Source organism: Chrysochloris asiatica, unplaced genomic scaffold (genome assembly GCF_000296735.1).
Source record: "Chrysochloris asiatica unplaced genomic scaffold, ChrAsi1.0 scaffold00495, whole genome shotgun sequence".
Classification (NCBI taxonomy): Eukaryota; Metazoa; Chordata; class Mammalia; order Afrosoricida; family Chrysochloridae; genus Chrysochloris; species Chrysochloris asiatica.
In genome coordinates this window covers 723,791-746,437 of record NW_006409013.1, presented here as the reverse complement: position 1 = coordinate 746,437, position 22,647 = coordinate 723,791, and the positions used below count along the sequence as shown (strand labels likewise).

The window sequence follows — 22,647 nt, the reverse complement described above, 5'->3', positions numbered from 1 at the left end:
TGAGGAGGCAGCTCTTCCCCAGTCGCATTTTGAGTGCCTTTCAACCTGAGGGGCTCATTTCCCGGCACTATATCTGACAATGTTTCTCTGCTATTCATAGTTTTCAGTGACTAAATATTCGCAAATAGTTCCTCACTCCTTCCTGTAAGCTCATCTGAAACCGGTCCACAGTAGGTGACCCTGCTGGTATTTAAAATATCAGTGGCATAGCTTCCAGAATCACAGCAACTCACAAGCCACCACAGTATGACAAACTGACAGACGAGTGGTGGAAGTGCTTGTGGGTTAATGCGCTGGACTGCAAAGTCGGTGTGAACCACAAGATTGGTGGTTCAAGCTCACGAGTCGCTCCTAGGAAAACCTATACAGGGTCAGAACCGACTCAAGGGTACTTAACAGCAATTAACCTAGAGGTCAGTGGTTGGGGAAGCCTGCAGTCTCAGAAACCCTAGGGGGTGTTCTACCCTGTCCTACAGAGTCACTAGGAGGCGCAATGACTGCCTGGCAATGGGGTTTGGGGTTTGAAGCTAGCAGGTGATAATGCGGCCCAGGCTGAACGTTTTTTAAAAATAAAATACAGTATTTTATACCGCCGGGAATAATGTCCTGGCTTTCTGCCCTTTGGAAGAATTCATGAAAGCAGGCATCAGAATCCGTGCATATGCGCAGAATCAGGCTGCCTAGACAGGTAACAGCTGGAGCAGCCTCCAGCTGGCTAGGGGTAGGCTGGATGCGCGGTCCTCAGCTTCCTGAGCGGCTTCCCTGGCGCCAGCCAGCCCTCCACAAACCCCAGGCCCAAGGACGCCGAGCGGACTTCCGGAGTCACTCCCTTTGGCGGGATTCCAAATAGCTGTGACATGGAGGCGGAAGGCAAGTCTCCCTCTCCACTAACCAGGCTCCCTTCAGCACCTCACCCTACGGCTCTAGTCACCCCGCTCCCGCTGCAGTCACCCAAGGGCCCCCGCACAGCCCGCTCCACCTCCCCGCAGCCCCGCGAGGTACTGTCGGCTAAGAACTCGCGGGGGCAGGGCGGGGCGGTGGCAGCCTGCGCGTCACGTGCCCGCTGCAGGCCAATGAGCGCTCGCCTTGGGGTCGCTGGGCGGTGGCCGGCCGGTTGGACCCCGCCGGTGTTTAGGTTGTGGCGGAGTTGGCGTGGGGCAGGCGAGGGGCAGAGGCCATGGAGCAGCAAGTCCAGCGGGCTCGCGCCGCGTTCCGGTCCGGCCGGTCGCGGCCGCTGCGGTTCCGGCTGCAGCAGCTGGAAGCCCTTCGGAGGATGGTGCAGGAGCGTGAAAAGGACATCCTGGCGGCCATCGGCGCCGACCTGTGCAAGGTGCTGATGGCGACCTCCCGCCTCCCCAGTTAGGGGCCTCCTTCTCCTGAGCGTCCTTGTTAGCGAGTCTGTAGAGGGGTTTCACAAAGCAGCTAGTGGGTTTGAACTGCTGACCTTGTGTGCGCAGTCCCGTGCTGATACTGCAGCGCCCCAGCGGGACTCGGATTGCGCAAGCTAAAGTTTCTCCCGACTTTCCTGAGTTTTTACACAAATTTACAAGGGCATGCGTTTTCTGCTTTCTGTAGATACCCTTTTATGAATGACTTTTAATAATTTGCCCGTGTTTCTGTAGTATCTATGGTCCGTTTTCATTTCGTTTGAAGGAGCTCTTGGTGTGCCCTAGATTTTAAAGTTTGCCAATTGAATTTATTGCTGGTATTTTTCACCGAGTCTGTTTCTTGTCTTTTAACATTGTGGTTTATTTTGTAGACAGACGTGTTTTCTCGTCGTCCATCATTACACTCAGATTTTCCCTCTGTGATTCGGGTCCAACTGGAGTTTACTAAGGAATCCCAGGGACCATGTTGTTATGGTTCAGGAGGTCTGGGATGGGGTCTGAGATTCTTTTAACTAGCTGCCTAGTGACGTCATGCTTACTGTCATTTGGTTTTCATTTTTTATATGCATTCCACACAAAAATGTATAAGTGTGATTGTTCTTAAGTGCTTTTGAGTCGATTGGACTAACAAAGACTGTCAGATTTCTGAGGAACAGTTGGTGGGTTTGAACTGCGACCTTGTAGTTAGCAACCTAGTACTTGCCCTACAGAACCACAGCCAGACTCCAGAAAGTTTGATTAGGGAATGCCATTATTAATCAGGGAAGTCTTCCTGAAAGATGTAAGGTTTAAACCCAATTTTAAAGAGAGATTGAATACACAGGGGGAGCTTCAAAAATTGCAGTGAAAACATAATGGAATTCCATCAACTTTTTGAAGCCTTTTCATATTACAGAAGGCATTTACAAGTTACTGTTGAAAGCTTGGGATCCCTGGGTTGAGCAATCTGTTAAAATACTCAGCTGCTAATGAAAAGGTTTGAGTCAGCCTAAAAGAGTTCTCGTGTGGCACTGTAGGATAAGCACTAGGCTACTAACCACAAGGTTGGAGGTTCAAACCATCAGCTGCTCCTTGGAAACCCTATACTGGGTCACTATAGGATAAGTACATGATTGCAAGGTTGGTTTGAACCGCAAGGTCAGTGGTTCAAACTCCCCAACTGCACCTTGAAACCCTAAGCAGGGTTACTATGGGTCAGAAATGACTTGCCGGCACCTAAGAACAACATGAGGCGCTTAACTTAGAAGCACTTTGGAATAAAGGTTTGGTTATCTGTTTCTGAAAAATCAGCCATTGGAAATCCTCTGGGGCACAGTTGTAGTCTGATACATGTGGGGTCACCATGAGTTGAAATTGACTGGATGCCAACTGGTTTGGAGGTTACAAAGGTCTGGGGTGGGGGTGGGGGGGTACAAAAGGAATCTGGATGGTACACCAGCTAGTCTAATAGTGCAAGTTTTCAGTGCAAGCATGCCTGGCCTGAGGTTTTTTGATATTCAGGGCTGAATATGCCATGCTCATTTTGTAAGGTTAACTGTGGTTCTCTTTGAACAGAGTGAACTCAATGCATATAGTCATGAAGTTATTAGTGTCCTTGGAGAAATCGATCATGTATTGGAGAAGCTTCCTGAATGGGTTACTCCTAAAGCAGCTGAGAAGAACTTGCTCACCATGATGGACGAGGCCTATATTCATTCAGAGCCTCTGGGAGTTGTACTGATTATTGGAGCTTGGAACTACCCCTTTGTTCTCACCATCCAGCCACTGATAGGAGCCATTGCTGCAGGTCTGGTAACATCTTACGTCTTTGTACCTTCTTAGAAAAGTTTATTCTCTTCTATGGGCTGTAAATTAAGGATTCTGCTAATTATTTTCCTTGGCAATTTGTCTTGGTTTACAACAGCAGTGTACTGAGAATTCATAATGATAATATTTGTTAAAAATTCGACTCCAGGGGAGATTTGCCTGATTACTGTGTTTTCAAGCACCCAGGTAGTACACATGTGAAGGTGTAAAGGGTTCTGAGTTAACAGGTCAAGAGTTTGGAATCAGACAGCTTTTAAAAACATATGGGTTCAGTTGCTGGCCCTCGGTTACCTCTTAATTCTATCTGACCAATAAGTCAAATAAGACTTATCTATAGGAAGTAGTAATGCTACCTTGGGTGTATAGCAACGTCAAGAGAATAAGTTATCACTTCTTCAGGTCAAGATCAACAGCTTTGTGTCATCAAAGCTTGCTTGCCTGACAATATTAGGACAGAGAGGAGAACTCAAAGAGTGGGAGTAGGAAAAAATCATAGAAACCCGAAGGAGTGGAACTGCCCACTGAACCGACTGTTAAGGCCTTGGAGCTAATGAGAAGTAAGGAGTTAGCATTTGAGACAGAAAGTGGGAAGGAGGAGAAAGTGAGATGAGTTGTCTGCCTACTGTGAGGAAGAGCAGAATGAAGCGCTGCAGAAATCGTTTGTGTACCTAACCTATACTCTACACATGAAAACTTTTGGTCAGCATTGAAGTTATTGAAGTATTAGATGATATTATTCTGCTTTTTAATTTGTTTAGGAAATGCTGTAATTATCAAGCCTTCTGAACTAAGTGAAAGTACAGCCAAGATCTTAGCCAAGCTCTTTCCTCAGTACTTAGACCAGGTAAGAATGTCTAGAAGCATCGTCAGCATGTCTATTGTGGGAAACACAATTTGATCTTGTTGTTTAATGCATGTCATTGATGACAGGAGATCTGTTTGCAGGTTCTTTAAGCCTCCAACAATTGGCTTAATGAAAATTCCAGAATAAACTGAAATGACCCAACTATTGTGGTTACATAATATGTTTAGGCTTCATAGGGACACTTGGTGTTTATAAATCCTTTTTTACTATTTCGCAATTTGCGTGTAAAACTAAGATTTTAGGTGTATTCATTCAATGAATTATTTGAAGGTTTGATACTGTGCTGTGTGCTGGCATTATAGTTGGTATTGACAGGTTTTTTGTTTTTGTTTTTGCCTAATGGGTTACAGTGTAAGTGTAGTTTTGCTTTTAAAGGGGTCATATTTGGGCATGAAAACTACAGAAAGAAAGTGACCCCTGAACCAAAGGTTGGATCCTCACCTAGAGTTAAAGTTTAACTCTGCCTGAACCTTAGGTTCTTGTATTCTCCTAGGGAGGAGGCTTATGATGCCACTCTGAAACTCAGACTGCTAGTTCTCGAGAAATTGCTGCAGCAAGGCTTTATAGACCACACATTCAGCTCTACACATTCTTTTTTTTTAAGTTTTTATTGTGAATTGAGTGATAGTTTACATAAACAATACCAGTTTTACACTCATCCTATTGTATTTTGTTTCATTGCAATGACTACAATCCCCTCTATGCATCATCATTCAACAGCATTTGCTTCCAAAATCGGTGGGGTTTGTTTTTTATTTTGTTTTGTTTTTTTTCTGGATGTACACCAAAGCACTCAGGAATATATAATCATTCAAACAACCAAAAGGCATACCCTGCAAGCCTGCCTCCTGGCCGCCAACACACAGCGCCTCTCCCTCCCTGAGTCCCCAGCCGCTCCATCTCTCCATGTCATCTTCTCTGCCTCCATCTCTGGTGTTGCTGCTTCTCTGGATAGGGTCCCACACTCCACTCTTCTTCCTTGATGGCCCCAGGGTCTCTACACATTAACTTTTTTTTTTTTTCCCAAAAGTAAGATCTTTTATTTGTCACCATTAAAAGTCTGAATTTTAAACAGATTCTTGAACTGGTGGCTCATAGCCATGGGCTCGTTCAACTTTAGCACCTGTCTCATCTCCAGTAGCTTTTCCAGAACTGCTGCCTTCACCATGAAGCTCCATGAGTTTTCCCAACTCAAACCTGGGCTTCTTCAGCATTTTCACTTTCCTAACAAACATGTCATGGAGAGGGTAAATAGACTGGCAAGCCTTCTCTGTGTCCTTTCCAATGCAGTCTGGGATCAGTTCACTGACCACTTCTTTCAAGTCATTTGTCTGCACCTCTCGGGTCATGATTTCCATCATTTTCTTCTGGATTTGATGGACCTGTTGGTGGTGAGCATAAGATGTCTTCTAAATCTGGTTGTTGCGTTTTTTAGTAAAACCAAAACAGAACAGGGGAAGCAAATAACCTTCTATAGTCTTGACATCAACGTGCGCTTCAGTCATGGTCTGTCATGTTTTGACCATGGAGCACATTTTGTCACGGGTAAAATCCATGCCATGGAAGTTGGTCAAACCGTTTTTGTCCTGAACATCCTCAGTAATTAGCTTGAGTTTTCTAAATGCAACTTCATCGTTCTGAAGATCCGCAAGACTCACTTCAAAAACACGACCCTTGAGCCCATCAGATGCAAATTTGGTTCCTTGAGTCCTCGTGACTAGTGTGTTCCCAATATTTCGTATATTGAACACAGCTGGGGCCTTCATATCATACCAATCTTTCTTAGACAATGGATCAAACACTTTCTTCTTGGCTCCTTTTGTGCCCCCTTTTGTAAGGCGCTTGTTCTTGCCGACCGCCGTGGTGCTGCTCAGAGAGCCAAAAGGGCTCTACACGTTAACTTTAATAGCCTTGAGCATTGTTCTCTTATCACAATCGTCATATACAATTTTGTTATAATAACTGTAGTTATCCAATTTAGAAGGGTAAAATTGGGCTACACTAAAGTGTCATGGACAGAGTAGGATTTGGAAGCAGAAGATTTATGGTTACGGTCTTGTTCTACCCCTCACTTGAAATAAATACAATATCTGACTCTTGAGACAGGACTAATAATGCCCTTTTACTTCCTTTTGCTTGTGAGATCAGTAACATACGTAAACTGAAGCATTTGGTGAGCAGTTGAACTATGTGTAGTGAATGAGAACTGACTCATCCTTCAAAGAGTGGGAAATACACTGAACGCATCAAGTTCATAAGCCAACTGTTACGTCATACTTACAGTTCACAAGACTTTGAACGTCTCACTCTTTCTTTCATGTCATCTGTTCTCTGCCGTTACTTTCTGTGCTATTTTTTTTTCAAGATGTTCTCTTTTATAATGTTGTTGTTGTTGTTGTTGTTAAGTGCCATTCAGTTGGTTCAGACTCATAGTGACCCTCTAGAGGGTTTTCAAGGCATGGCTGGTGGGTTTGAATCACAGTCCAGTGCTTTAGCCTACAGCGCCACACCAGGACTCCCTCATTTATAATAGCTGCTGATAATAACACAGGAGCATGGTGACTTCATACAATAAGAACTGGACTGTGAACCACAAGGTCCACTTTTAAGCTTGCCAGATGCTCTGCTTGAAAAAAGATGAGGCTTTTTGCTCCCAGGAAGATTGAAAGCTTTGTATACCCTATAAAGGGTTGCTGTGAGTCAGAACCAACTCGACAGCACTGTAACAACAGTAACATAGTGCTTTTAAGGGGTCAGTTCATGGAAGCTACATGAATTTTCCAAATAGCAGATGAGGAAGCTTGAGACTCAGAGGATGCTCAATAACTTGCCTGTAGTCATAGAAGCCACTAAGTGTCAGAGCCAGGTCGTGCTAGTCCTGTCTACCTTATATGCCATTTATTCAGAACACATTTGTTTGGTGCCTACCAAAGGAGTGGTGCAAACAGTAATGCACCCAGCTGCTAACTAAAAGGTTGGAGGCTTGATTCTACCCAGAAGTGCCTTGGGAGAAAGCTCTGGTAATCTACTTCTAAAAAAAACATCAGCCATTAAAAACCATATGGAGATTTCTGGGGGTGAAATGGTGGGGTGGGCAGGCGTGTTGAGCAGACTCTCTGCAACAAGGAACATGATGAGACCAAGTGAGACAGCTCTAGATGGTGATCTAGATGGTGATCTGGATGGTGATCTGGATCTGGATGGTGAGCTGGATGGTGAGCTGGATGGTGAGCTAGATGGTGATCTGGATCTAGATGGTGAGCTGGATGGTGAGCTAGTTGGTGATCCTGGAACCCTGAGCTTCAGAGAATAGGACAAAGGGTGGGTTGAGTGATACCTAGAAGAGGAAGCTGAACAGGAACAGCTAGAGAGAAATAAAATGGGTGGCTGGTTGGCTGCCTTGGTGTGGCAGGGCCATCTTGAGCTTTTAGGGGTGGCTGTCGATACAGTGGCCTAGAGGCATAGATGCAGCTGGAGGTTAGTAGCAAGGAGGGTGAGGTCCTCCCTTGTTCCCCATACATTTGCCAGCCCAACTATCTATAGCACCCTCTCCTGCACAATATCTGCTCTGCCTGGGTGGGTTTGAGTGCTGGGCATAGCACCTGGCATCTGGAGGTATGTGAACTTGCTCTCAACTGTGTTGCACAAAAAGCCAACAGAGAACTGCATTCACACTTCCAGTCTCTTATCACATCCACCAGGAGAGAGATGGTGAGTGCTTGAGAACACACCAACACACCATCACCAATTAAATACAAATAATGCATCACCACAATGTCTTAGAGACACTAGACAGCTTACATGAAGAAATAAGGCAGAGTGCCTCAAACAAATAACCAAAATATAGAGTTATAAAGTATAACGCCAGTGATGTTATCAGAGCTACTTGATAAGGAATTTTAAAGAATGCTATTTATCCTTCAATGGATTGAGAGAAAGGTAGATAAAAGCAAAGAGAACACACACAAATTTAGAATTCAGGAAACATTACAAAAATGATATGACAAAATAAATGAAAAATTAGAAACCATACAAAAACAGCAATTGGGAAGTCAGAAAATGAATACTAAAACTTCAGAAATAGATAACAATTTGAAAAGGCAAAAAATTAGAATTTAACTTAATTTTAATTAAGTTAATGGAAGGTCAAATTACTGAGCTTGAAGACAAATATTCATGTGCTTGAGGAACACCTGAAAAGAGATTTTAAATATCCAAGGAAAGCCTGATACTTATGGGAGACACTATCGAGAGGAGGAGTCCTGGTATGGCACTATAGGATAAGCACTGGACTGCTAACCACAAGGTTGGTGGTTCAAGCCCACCACTTATTCCTTGGAAACCCTTTACAGGGTCGCTATGAGTCGGAACAGACTTGATGGTACTTAACAGCAACATCAAAAGGAATCACTGTGTGATTGAAATTACAAAACAAAAAGAGACAACAACAACAACAACATAGAGAAAGTTGTGGAGAGTTATTGGATGAAAATAGGCATTTAAGATGTTGAATGAACTCCAAACAGGATAGACCCCCCAAAGAAAATCAATGACCAAGACATCCTCAAACTTTTCAAAGTCAAACATAAGGGAAGAATCCTGAGAACAGCTTGGGAAAAAGAAGTTTACCCACAAAGGAGAAATAATAAGGCAAAGCTCTGAGTGTTCAGCAGGAACCATGCAGGCAAGAAGGCAATGGGATGACATAATAAAACTCTGAAAGAAAAGAAAAAAGTTGCCAACCAAGAATCATAAACCCAGAGAAACTGGCCAACAAATATAATGGCAAATAAATGACATTTCCAGAAAAACAGAAATTTAGGAATTTGTAAAAACTATGCCGACCTTACAAAAAATACTAAAGGGAATTCTTTGGACAGAAACCCAACGGAAAACAGCAACCTGAGGTTACCATACATGACGCCATCACCCAGAATTCAACTCACATATGTTGTTAAATGCCATTGAGTAGGCTCCAATTCATAGCGACCTTCTATAGGGTTTCTGAGGAGCAGCTGGTGGGTTTGAATTGCTGACCTTGCAGTTAGCAGTCAAGTGCTTATCCTACAGCGCCACAATCCATGTATGTTGTTGTTAAGTGCCGTTGAGTAGGTTCAACCCTGTACAGGGTTTCCAAGGAGCAGCTGGTGAGCTTGAAACGCGCTGACCTTGCAGTTCAAACCAACTTTCCAATCCAGCACATTAACCCACAGCGTCACATCAGTACTCCACAATCCATATATTTGTTGTTGTTGTTAAGTGCCGTCGAGTCGGTTCTGACCCATAGTGACCCTGTACAGGGTTTCCGAGGGTGTAAATCTTTACAGGAGTAGAAAGCCTCATCTTTCTCCTGAAGAGCAGCTGGTAGTTTCGAACCGCTGACCTTAAGGTTCGCAGCCTGATTTGTAACCACTACGCTACCAGAGCTCCTTTTCAATCTATATATAGAAGTAGTCAAAATAAAGTAAACCTGCGAGACTGAAAATAAGGAAGCAGAGATACACAGTTTTCAACAACAATAATAAAACATAAAATAAAATAAAATAGAATAATACAGTTACAGAACATCCAAATGAAGAGAAAATCAAGTAGATTTCAGGAAAAAAATAAAAAATAAACCTGTTATCCTAAAACTAGACCAAGCCTTAGCCCAATCCCTACCCCAACAATACCCCAATCCATAACCCTAACACTAAATGAAGTGTTAGACCTAGCCATAGCTCTAACCCTAACTCCTTACTCCTACCCCGGCAAAAAAAACCACAAAAAACATACCATATGGAGCCCAGTTTTGGGGGGCACCAAGGAGCTCTGGTAGCGTAGTGGTTATGAATCGGGCTGCGAACCACAAGGTCAGCAGTTCGAAACTACCAGCCGCTCCGCAGGAGAAAGATGAGGCTTTCTGCTCCCGTCAAGATTTATAGCCTTGGAAACTCTGTACAAGATCACTATGAGTCGGAACCGACTCCACAGCACTTAACAACAACAACATTAGTCAGAATTGATTCAGTGGCAACTGGTATCAATTAATATGGGTAATGTCCTGCATTCAGACTAACCCATTTAACAGAGATCTCTTCTATGGTTGATAACATTAGCCACTTTCTCACCAAAATCCACAGCTTCTGGACCCTCCATTTCCTTGATTGAATCCAACCAGTTGCTCACCTGCTCCTCTATTTTTCTTAAGTACCTTTGTTGCTGAGCTCATGTAGAAAACAGTGGACTGTTTGGATCAGTTGGTGACAGCTCCCAGACTCCCTCACACTGTATTCTCTAGTTGTCCTTGGTCAGTGTTTCTTCCATTTTTCAGTCTTGATTTTTTTGCTGATTTTACTGAATATATTTATATTAACAAATTGCTCATGTTTCTCTTTCTTTAAGGACCTGTATAATGTTATTAATGGTGGCGTTAAGGAAACCACAGAACTTTTGAAGCAGAGATTTGACCACATTCTCTATACGGGAAGTACTGCAGTTGGAAAAATTGTCATGGAAGCTGCTGCCAAACATCTAACACCTGTGACTCTTGAACTGGGAGGGAAGAGTCCATGTTACATTGATAAAGATTGTAACTTGGACATTGCTTGCAGGTGAGTTGTTCCCTGGTTATCTGATATTATCTGAGGAACAGGTAGATATATTCTCTTTGCACTTGAACCCGAACCCCATACTTTGTGACTCGAGACTCATCATCAGGTGTTGGTAGCTAATGTCCTCAAGGGTAACAGAACTCTTTCACAAACCATCTCTTAATACCACTATCATAAAATAAAATAAATGAGCCATTGTTTTAATGTCATGTGATTGTCCTCAGGAATGATGAAAACATTGTTTTATCTGTCCTGGAGATTTATAGATAGCTCAAGCAAGACATTTTACTGTTCTCCTAACAAATGATCCAAGAAGTAGGCTAATCCAAAGTGTCTTGTATGCCTGATAAAATTGTTAGATTAGCAAACTGAAAGGGTAATGTTTATCTTGCAACCTTGTCCCTTTGTTGATAAAGCCAGTATGACTCATCTTTTTACTTTGAATATTATCTTGCATCTGGGATCTAGAAACTAAGAGGTGTCAGGTTCTAGCTGCTTAATCAGGTTTAACTATCAGAAGTGTCAAAACACAGAAGTGACTTTGACCTGAGTCTAATGTGGCTGCCTTTCTCCTTCAGGGGCGGGACAAGGTAGTCAGGTCTGAGTTCCAGGGGGGCTTCGGAAGTAAAAGTCGATCAAAACCAGAGACCCTGCATCAGTGAATGTTCAGGGTATATACTTGTATCCGTATCTAGAAACAGCATTCCAAGTTGGGGAAAGGGTCCATCCACACGGAGGAGATGGTCTTGTCGGCAGCACAGAACCACAGCTGGGAGAGGCCGAATCTGTACCGGACTGCTTCCATCCAAGATGCTCTTAGGACTGGAGGGGGAAGAGAAAAGAGGTTTCTCCTCTTCTCCTGATGCTTTCAGTGGCTTCACTGCTCCTAAAGGACTGTTTCCCATGAGTTTGCTTGAGAACTTCCCTGCCTCTAGAACATTCTACCTCAATCAGAAAATGATTGAAACAAACTGATTCACACATGATTTCAAAAAAAATTTTTTTTTAAAGATTACCAAGTAAATATGAATACATTCTAGTTGTAAGACATTCAAACAACACAAAAGTATATAACAAGTGATGATTAGGCTGAATGATGTAGCTATTCTGTTTCTTCCCCTCCCCTGCCACCACCAGACGCATCACCTGGGGGAAATACATGAACTGTGGGCAGACTTGCATTGCTCCCGACTACATCCTGTGTGAACCATCCCTTCAGAGTCAAATCGTGCAGAAGATTAAGGAAACTGTGAAGGTCTGTGTTCAACACATCTGATTCCATTTCATTCCTTCAGAGACGGAGTCAAATTAACTTAGCAGGCAGCGTCCTCATTCCTTGTACTTCAGGAGAAGTCAATTGCATCTGTGACTGAATTAGTTAGTTGATTAGGCGTGCTCTGAGCATCTTTTATGGAAGGTCTGCTGGGAGCAAGGTTCCAAACCAAAAACCAAACCCACTGCCATCGAGCCAGTTCAGACACATTGCGACCCTGTATCGGGTGTAAATGTTCCTGAGAGCAGACAGCCTTGCCCGTTTCCCCTGGAGTGGCTGGTTACTTTGACACACTGATTTTGTGGTTAGCAGCCCGGGCCCAACGCACAGCATCACCAGGCAGCAAGATTAAAATGTCTAGTTGATTTCCTGTGGCACATTCCTAAAAATAAAAGTGAAATAATTGTGTATGTGTGGTTTTGAGAGAATGTGACCAGTGTAATTGTTGAAGTGCAGTTGGAGGCTCCTTGGCATCTTGGCCATTGCTAACTAAGGTGGTCATAACGTGTGTAGAGGGTCTAGGATGACCAATAGTTTGGAGGAGTGAGTTAATTAAATACCTACTTATAAGATACCCTTTCCAAGCTTATGTATCTTTCAGTGTGTAAAAAGATCTCTAGTGAGGGAACCAGGAGAAACTGCATGGTTGTGTCTTGAGCTTAGCCTTGAAGAAAATGTAGGATTTGGTTTAGTAAAAGGAATGGGGTGATTCGGGACAGAGCTGAGAGGAAGTCACTAAGCACCTTAGTTGGAAGAAATGGCTAGAACAATCTTTGTTCACTCAGAAGATGCTAATTGAGCACTGAAAGGATCAGGAATCAAGATGAGTAAGGCGTATGATCAGTGAATGAAAACTGTATGTTTGGAAGTTTAGGGGGATCGTGTGCCATGGGTGTTAGGCAGTATAATTCTGGGGATGGTGCAGACGGTCTTGATGTAAAAATTAAACATTAATCATAGATCATAAGATGGGTCCAGATCAGGAGATCATAAAGGGAGGATTGGGCAGACTCAGGGACTGTGGGATGGAAGAAAGGGTTAGAGATACCTGTGAGATGAAAAGTACTGGGAATTGAACACGTGGTTAGTTGAGGAAAAGAGTTTCTTTGCCTTCCTTTAAAGGAGCCCTGGTGGCACTGTGGGTCAGGCATTGAACTGCTAACCACAGGGTGGGCAGTTCACACCCACTACCCATCTGCTGTCATGAAGACTGAGTCTCAGAAACCCTCTATAGAGTCAGTAAGAGTTGGAATCTACCTGATGGCAGTGAGTTATTTTGTTTCGGTTATTTTTTGCCTTCCTCTGAAGTATGATATACTTTAGGACAGTGGTTCTCAACCGAGTTCTATATTGGATTCTCTGGGGAACCATTTCAAAGTAAGTCTCTAATGCTTACTCTCCAAAGATTCTGATTTAATTGCTCTGGATCGCCAGGTGCTTCTGAGATGCACCCAGCATTGAAAACAACTCTAAGGAGCCATGGTGACACAGTGGTTAAAGCACTCGGCTCTTAACCCGAAAGTTTGTGATTCAAGTGCACCAGTTGCTCTGTGGGGAGGACGGATGTGGCCGTCTGTGTCCTTATAGGTTTACAAGCCTGGAAACGCTAGGGCAGTCTCCTCGGTCCAGTGGGTCACAGTGAGTTGGAACAGACTCCGTGACAGTGGGTTTTGGTTGGTAACTCTGGAGATGGGGCCTTGGGACATGCATTTTACAAGCAGCCCAGGCAAGTCTATATTCTACCCAGACTTGAGAATTCCTACTGGGAGGTGAAGAACATTCATTTTAAGTTGACAATAGACTGAGAGTTCTAATCAAGCTTTAAACTGATCTCCTAAAGTGTCATTGCAGTGATTAGAAGGCAAAAAGCCGCAGTTTAGTGACTTTGTGGTTGCTTTGTATAATAAATATTGATTGTACGTTTATTAAGGTTCTGTCGTGGTGTCACGCTGTGGGTTAATGCTCCTGACTGCAAAGCCATTTGAACTGCAAGTTCGGTGGTTCAAGCTCACCAGCTGCTCTTTGGAAACCGTATACAGGGTTGCTATGGGTTGGAGTCGACTCAACGGCCCTTAATAGCAACAACCTTGGTTAATTTACCAAAACTGTATTTAAATTCTTTTAGTGGTTTCATTCTCATCTATGATCATTCCAGAGAAGATATAAAACAACATAAATGGAGGAGAAGTTGCAAACATAAGTAAAGGGCGGTTGTTGTTGTTATTAAGTGCCAGTGAGTCGTTTTCAACTCATAGAGACCTTGCATAGGGTTTCCAAATTGCAGCTGGTAGGTTTGAACCACCGATCATGCGGTTCCAACCAACCTTGAGGTCCAGTGCATTATCCTGCAGCGCCACACCAGAACTCCCAGTTAGGAAATATTTTAGGCTCTGCATGCCATAAAATCCCCAGTACAACTGCTCGGCAGTGTTGCAGTGAGACAGCAGGCGTAGCGAATACCTAAGTGAATGGGCTAGCCAGATGCAGAGCAAGACTCCTTCCCCATACCTGCTCCACAGGCACCCCAGGAAGGCCCAGGGATCAGAGGTCTGTATGAACCCCCTGAACTGTATGGGATATGATAGATCTTGGTGTGTTTACTTTTTATTTATTGTCCTCCATCTGCCTAAAAATTTTAACTTATTACTACTATTGTTGTTAAGTGCTGTTGAGCAGGTTCCGACCCATAGTGAACCCTGCATAGAGTTTCCAAGGCTGTAAATCTTTATGGGAGCAGAAAGACTCATCTTTTACCCGCAGAACTGCTGGTAGTTTCGAACTTCTGACCTTGAGGTTAGCAGCCTGATTTGTAACCACTACGCTTCTAGAGCTCTACTGTTAAATTAAGGAGCTCTGGTAATGTAGTAGTTATGAGTCGGGCTGCTACCTCAAGGTCAGCAATTCAAAACTACCAGCATTCCATGGGAGGAAAACGAGGCTTTCTGTTCCTGTAAGGATTTACAGCCTTATACAGGGTCGCTATGAGTCGGAACCGACTCCATGGCACCTCGCCAACACCACTATTAAATTATTTGTGGAGAATTGGATTCTGTGAGAATATAAACTCGTATAGATTTTTTTTGGCTTGGGTGGATTTTGTGACTTTTTAAGAGATTGAAACATTGGTGTTTTATGACAATTGAATATTGCATTCTTTTAAATAGGAATTTTACGGAGAAAATGTAAAAGAGTCTCCTGATTATGAAAGGATCATCAATCTTCGTCATTTTAAGAGGATAATGAATTTGCTGGAAGGCCAAAAGATAGCTTACGGTGGTGAGGCTGATGAGGCCACACGTTACATAGGTAATAGAGGTTTTCCTTCTCCTGTGGAAACATGGCAATGGTAGTTTTTACTGACACTAAGCAAACGTAATGATCTAACATTTCAGTATGCCAGAAAGCAATATTTAATAGTTGAACAATTGTAGTAAAGTTTATATTAATTAAGCTATTGGCACTGCTTCTGGCATACTACTTTTATTATCCACTATTTCGAAAACATATATGTGTGTGTGTTTGTTTAATAATGCCATCTGTGTTGTACTGACTTTTCAGTATTTATACGTAGCATTTTCTCATTTTTTTTCCTTCCTAGTAATGTTGAGAAGCAGTGTGAAACGCTGTGTAATTATTCCCAGTTTATGGATGGAGGAACAGCCTAGAGGAGGAACTAGCTTAGGCACAATGCCACAACTAGCCAATATCAGTACTATTCCAGATATGATGTTTTGATCTGTTATATTTGACTTTATTATTGATCTTCTTTGTGTTTTTTAATTTTTTACCACTAATATGTACAGTTTTGAATTTTAAGCACATGTTGCTATAACAACATTCGGGGAGGCAGAAGAATTATAGGCACATTCAGGCGGCAAAGGAACTGTCCCAAGTTACCTTATCTGTGAGATAGCCCAAACCACTGCCCCGAAGTCAATTCTGACTCCTAAGGTTTTCCGGCCTCAGATGCATGTGAGAGTTGCACAGTGACTAAGGTAGACCCTAGAAGAATTGATGCATTTGAGATGCGGTGTTGGAGAAGAATGTTAAAAGTACCACGGACTGCCAAAAGAACAAACCAGTCTGTGTTGGAGGAAGTACAGCCAGACTGCTCCAGGATGGCCAGATTTTGTCTCTGATGTTTTGGACACGTTAGACCAGTCCCAGCAGAAAGGACATGATGCTTGGTAAAGTGGAGGGTCAGTGAGAAAAAGGAAGCCCCCCCAGTGAGGTGGATTGACACAGTGGCAGCAGCAGTGGGCCCAAGTGTACCAACAATCATGAGGTGTGCGGAGGGTCATTCCATTGTGCACAGGGTTGCTAGGAGTCGGAACCCACTGCTGGGCACCTAACAACAATAACAGTAAAAGTAAATTCTTCAAAACGAGCAGTCCCCAGGTGCTCTGAACCCTGTTACTGTCTGGTCATCCAGCCGTACAGAACAGAGCAGAACTGGCCCATTGGGTGTCCAGGCTATAAATCTGTACAGAAACAAACTGCGCATCTTCTCCCATGGAGTCTCTTGTGACCGCTAACCACCAAGAGTTGGACGAGCAGCCTCATTCTTAACCACTGCGCATCACCAGCTGCTTCCGGGGACTCAGGACTGAGCAATCCTCTAGACCCTTGATCATCTTTCAGCATGTGACTTTGCCGCCCACTGAGTGGCTGTCTGCATTTCAGGCAACACGGACACTTGTATGCAATAAGTCCAGTTGTTGTTGTTAAATAGCATCCAGTCCGTTCTGACTCATAGCGACCCTGTATAGAGTTTCCAAGGTGAGTTTGAACCATCAACCTGGCAAATCAAACCAACCTTGTGGTCCAGTGCATTACCCTACAGTCCACACCAGGACTCCAGTATGTCCAGTAGAAGGAAGGAACTGTCTCTTGTTTTTTTATGTTTTAAGAACAAGGAAGCCTTTTCCAGACTTGTAGACTGAAATGGCAAGGGGGTAGTAATGGATACCTTAGACTAAGGAGTAGCTTAGGGCTTTCCCCTGACGCCGCATCAGGGCATCGTACCGGAGCACATGGCTGTAAAGGGAGAAGGACATTCGTCTTCCAATCCCGAGGAGGAAGTAGAGACTGGGCTTGGAGTGGTATGAAAAGGAAGCTAGGAATAAAGGAAGAGCACACATGGCATTGTTGACAATTTGTTGGCAAGGGCTTTTTGAGTCCTCATGTAGCGCTGGAGGATCAGCACTTGTCTGCTAACCACAAGTTTGGTGGGTGTAACCCACCAGCCACTCCTTGGAAACCCTGTACAGGGTCACTATGAGTCCGAACTGACTCGATTGCACTTAGCAACAACTGGTGACTTGGGAGTCCCTGGTTAGTGTAGACCAGCAACTAACCAAAAGTTTGGTGGTTTGAGTTTACCTAGAGGAGCCTCAGAAGAGACGCCTGTTAGTCTTGAGGTAGTCTTTGACGTAGGGTGGGACTTGATTCCGACAACGCCATCATAATTGGTTCTGATGTGAGTTCAGTACCCTCTTTGTGTTGCCTTCATTATTGCCTTTTAATATCTTGATAAATCTGATCTTTATGGTTGAGAGTTGGAAGCTTTACAAATGACCATCTAGGAGTGAACATTTGAGAATGATAACATCAGCACATTACATACTGAAACCTTCCACGTGGTCCATATTTGCAGGTTTCCCACACTATTTGTAAGTGGAACAATCTTACGACATCTTGTGTAAGCCAAGATAGTGCAAATGAGGAAGCAATTACCATTAATTAGTTACTGTTGAATATTTTATTGTGCTTTAGGTGAAAGTTTAAACAGCAAATTCGTTTTTAATTCAATGATTGTTACATAAATTGTTCCCTAACATTGTTTGCAATCTCTAATTACCATTAATTTATATGGGAACATTTTTTGAAGCGTCTTAGGCCTAAAACATAACCATACCAAATTATACTAATAACACATGAAACCTCAACTGTTATTCACCTAAAATGACAGACAGTTCAGAGGTATGATGGCTTGAGGGGACAAGGTGAGTTCAGTTCCCAAGGAAGGAGAGTCACCCCACCACTCTCGCTGTTGGGCTGCTCCCTGCCTCTTTAATAGCTTGCTGCACAAACAAACACACAATGCTAATTTCACTTTTCAACTTGTTTTTCTGAAAGTGAAAATTCTCTTTGTATTTCACAGGTATTATTTACTTTCTAAAAGTAAATGATGCCTTTATTACTAACACTTGTTAAGTGCCCTCAAGTCGATTCCAACTTATTATAGGGTTTCCAGAGTGTGGGCTTGCATTGCCGACCGTGCGATTAATAGTCTAGTGCTTATCCACACCAGAACTCCTTACTAATATTAAGATGTACAAAAAAGAAAACCAGGAGTTGTAAGTACACCTCATTGTAACTCTAATGCATTGTAATTTGGGGACAGCCGGTATTTACAGATGAGCCACTGAACAGAGTTCCACTGTGACACGTATCGGTCTATCATGATTCAGACTCCACAGTGATGGGTAAACTGGTACCTTAGCATTCGTATGGGTGCTGGATACTGTAAAACTTCAACCATTTTGCCCTCTTTCCTTGTACCCTTCCCCGTAACAGACAGAACATTGAAGGGTTAAGGAATTTTTACCTTTTAAATATGTTATCTGTAAAACATCCTCACCGTTAGTGAGATAATATGCATAAAGAGACTTTGTATTATGAAGAAATTGGATTGATTTGCTTTCCAGAGAGACCTGCCTCACAAAGATGTAAACATAATCACATAAAATGTGTATGGTGGTGGTGGTAGTTATGTACCGTGGAGTCGGTTCCGACTCAGAGCGACCCTGTGCAGGGTTTCCGAGGCTGTAAATCTTTACGGGAGCAGAAAGCCTCATCTTTCTCCTGCGGAACAGCTGGTAGTTTCAAACTGCTGACCTTGAGGTTCGCAGCCCAATTCATAACCACTATGCTACCGGAGCTTCTTTTAAGTGTGTATAGATAGGGCTACCTATTTCATTATATAGCTCTCCTTGTTTTGCACAAGGATCTCTGTTTCAAATTCTTGGAGACATTTAATATTTTCACAGGTTAATGCACATTCTTAAGACTAGAATTTTTCAAGAGCTATGACTTGGGCAATGAAAAGGAATGGTTAGGTAGCCTTATGTAAGCAACATCAGACGGGAATTCTGCATTTTTGTCTTTACTTTAGCATTGTTTATTTCATTTTGTTGTTTTTTTCCTCTTTAGCCCCAACAGTCCTTACTGATGTCAATCCTGAAACCAAGGTGATGCAAGAAGAAATTTTCGGACCAATTCTTCCAATAGTGCCTGTGACAAATGCAGATGAAGCCATAAAATTCATAAACGACCATGAAAAGCCCCTGGCTTTTTATATATTCTCTAATAATGATAAGGTAAATTTCATAGACTGCAACTTACTATCACAAACCATTATCATAAATCATTTTCTTTCTTTACTGTAAAGCAAATAATGTTTTATCGTGTATAATACTAGAGTTCATCTAATGAGGTTGTATCCAGAGATTACATTATCTTGGGTAATGAGCCCCTGGGGTATCACTGTATTCTTTCCCATACTCCCTGGAGTTAGATTTGAGTCTACAGGGTGTTAATCATGCTTTTAACTGACAAACATCCTTTACATTTGGAAGAGTTAGATGTAAATTCTTTTTACATGCTTTTCTGCCATTTATCCAGAGAAGGATTCCTGTAAAAGAGGTTTCCCCTTAAGCCTAACTAGCACTGACAAATACTCAGATGTGGCTTTGTGGGACCAAGATCTCTTGTACTGTCATGTAAACAACTGTGATATCTTGGACTAAAATTTCTCAAATTAAGCCACTTTGTTGTTAGTGTGATGAAATGAAAACAGGTTGAACAACTTGGAGGATTGCTTCAGGGCTCACGTGGCTAGCAGTTTCTACCACTAGAAGGTGGTTGTTTTTGCTGTTAGGTGCTGTCGAGTTGATTCAGACTCCCAGCGACCCTGTGCCCAACAGAACAAAACAGCCCTTTCCTGCACCCGCCTCACAATCGTTATGCCTGAACCCATTTCTGCTGCCACTATGCCAGTCCGTATTGTTATACGTCTCCCTCTTTTTCTCTGACCCTCACTTTACCAAGCATGATGCCCACCACCAAGGCTTCGTCTCACCTGATAAATTGTCCGAAGTATGAGAGACAATTCTGGCCATCCTGGCTTCTGGAACATTCTGGCTGTACTTCAGATTTGTTTGTTGTTTTCCAGGCCATAGTACTGTTAATATTCTTTCTTCTCTGACACCACGACTCAGATACAACACCTTGTCTATGGCCTTCCTTATTAATTGTCCAACTTTCACATGCATATGAGGCAATTTAAAAGACCGTGGCTTGGGTCAGGTGCACCTTAGTCCTCAAAGTGACATCTTTGCTCTTCAACACTTTATAAAGAGGTCTTGTGCGGCAGATTTGCCTAATGCAATATATCATTTGGTTTCTTGACTGCTGATTTCCTGAGTGTCAACGGTGGATCTGAGCAAAATGAAGTCTTTGACAACTTCAGTCTTTTTTCCATTTATCATGATGTTATTTATTAGTCCAGTAGTGAGGATTTTTGTTTTCTTGACATTGACATGTAATCCATACCAAAGGCTTTGATCTTCATCAGTAAACATTTTAAGTTTTCCTCATTTCAGCAAGCAAGATTGTATCATTTGCATATTCACAGGTTGTTAATGAGTCTTCCTTTAAATACGATGCCACATTCTTCTTCATATAATCCAACTTCTCGGATTATTTGGTCAGCATGCAGATTGAATATGTATGGTGAAAGAATACAACCCTGGTGCACACCTTTTATGATTTTAAACCATTCAGTGTTCCCTTGTTCTGTTTGAACAGCTGCCTCTTGGTCCATGTACAGGTTCCTCATGTGCACAATTATGTGTTCTGGAATACTCATTCTCTGCAATATTGTCCCTAGCTTGTCATGATTCATACTGTCAGTAGCCTATGTGGAGGCAGTAACACATAGATAAACATCTTTCTGGTATTCTCTGATGCCAGCCAAGATCCATCTGATGTCAGCAACGCCATCCCTTGCTCCATGTCCTCATCTGAATCTGACTTGAACCTCTGGCAGTTAGTTCCTTGTCAGTGTACTATTGCATCTGTTTCTGAATTGTCTTTAGCAAAATTTTACTTGTGTGGGATATTAATGATATTGTCCAACGATTTCCACATTCTCTTGGTCCCCTCTCTTTGGGATAGGCACAAATATTGATCTCTTCCAATCCGTTGGCAAAAGAGCTGTCTTCCAGATACCTTGGCAGAGATGAGTGAGTGCCTCCAGTGATGAAATAATTTATTGAAAGTCAAAGTCATAGGAGTTCATAAACAGGTGTTTTCTAGAGAACTTCTGATGGCTCTGTATAGGCAGTCATGTGACAGCCCTTACAGCTTGATTGGAGTAGTGACACTAGTTCTATGAACACATGAAGTGAGACCAGCTGTGTGGGACTCAGTAGAGAGTGGGCCCTTAGCTTGTAAATTTACCATCGATACAGTACTGTTCTAGAACGCTGAAATCAATTGCATATTGGCCAGGGTGTAACTGGGCCTGCTGTTGATGCTTAGACAGGAGCGCTCTCCACAAGTCAGGTAATCTGAGGTGCTACTGTCTGTAGATGGCCTTAACTATTAAGAGCTCTCAAGGGCTTCCAGGCACCCAGGTAAAATGACGTAGACCAGCCAAGCATTATTGTGCCTGCTTGGATACTGGGCTGAACATTTACTTTTTCTTCTAAAATAAGGACACTAAGTCTAGAATCCTAAATATTTTTTATAATTCGTGAAGACATAAAAATATCTATTAATCATGTGCTGTAATTTAAGATATAGAAAGCAGTAGCCATTTCTAAAATACAATCTGAATGCCCATTACAAAAAGACCTGCTGTTTGTGCTTTGTAAATCTTTTGGTGATGATGAGTTAAAAGCCTTGAAGATTCAATGTTGGCCTCACTTGGTGTGTTAGTTCTGCTTCTGAGGTGTTGGGTACATTGCAAAATTGAGCTACCATCTAGATCCTGTATGTGTTTGGTCAGATTTGTTTACTTAAGTATTACTGATATCAGAATGGACATGGTGTCTCCACACTTGAGACTCCTTCTCAAGTGCAGAGGTTGAGTACACGAGCCCTTCCACTGGGGCCACACACAGACCCACAATTGTCTGAGGGTCTGACCTAGAAAACTCTGTTTTGTTTCCTAGTTGATCAAACGAATGATTGATGAAACATCCAGTGGCGGAGTGACAGGCAATGATGTTATTATGCATTTCACGCTCAATTCTCTGCCATTCGGAGGAGTGGGTGAGTGTTACTTTCTCTTGTCCATGGAAATAGTTCATCCCCACAAGGGTGCAGCACACCTCATTGGCCTTCTTAACAAGCTGTCCAGTCTGCTTGGTGGACCACTCATTACATAGCCCAAATCTAGAGTTTGTCCTGATGTGGCGCTCTGGGCTACTGCGTCAGACTGCAAAGTCATTTGAACTGCAAGTTCGGTAGTTCAAGCTCACCAGCTGCTCCTTGGAAACCCTATACAGGGTCGCTATGGGTCCGAAACGACTCGAGGGCACTTAACAACAACAACAACCTACCGTTTGGTGGTAGTTACAAGACCATAGTCATAAAGGCCATGTAAGAGTGATCCATCACATTGCAGGTACACTGCCAAATTTCCCTGTTAAG

The 22,647-nt window shown here is 42.8% G+C and overlaps 1 protein-coding gene across 1 annotated transcript; it reads left to right on the top strand.

Annotated features, from left to right (window-relative positions):
- The first annotated feature begins 1,177 nt into the window (after window positions 1-1,177).
- Window positions 1,178-22,382, top strand: ALDH3A2 (aldehyde dehydrogenase 3 family, member A2). The gene is made up of 8 exons (XM_006877432.1): window positions 1,178-1,330; window positions 2,943-3,174; window positions 3,953-4,038; window positions 10,444-10,652; window positions 11,790-11,907; window positions 15,090-15,231; window positions 19,141-19,307; window positions 22,167-22,382. The coding sequence occupies exons 1-8, from the start codon at window positions 1,178-1,180 to the stop codon at window positions 22,380-22,382; spliced, it is 1,323 nt and encodes a 440-aa protein (XP_006877494.1).
- The last annotated feature ends 265 nt before the right edge of the window (window positions 22,383-22,647 follow it).

What these genes read in the sequence shown, in the direction of transcription:
- ALDH3A2 (XM_006877432.1), top strand. Translation starts at nt 1,178, where the DNA reads ATGGAGCAGCAAGTCCAGCGGGCTCGCGCCGCGTTCCGGTCCGGCCGG. An exon ending in GATAGGAGCCATTGCTGCAG is followed by an intron (nt 3,175 to 3,952) that starts GTCTGGTAACAT and finishes TAATTTGTTTAG; the next exon opens with GAAATGCTGTAATTATCAAG. An exon ending in TTCCTCAGTACTTAGACCAG is followed by an intron (nt 4,039 to 10,443) that starts GTAAGAATGTCT and finishes TCTTTCTTTAAG; the next exon opens with GACCTGTATAATGTTATTAA.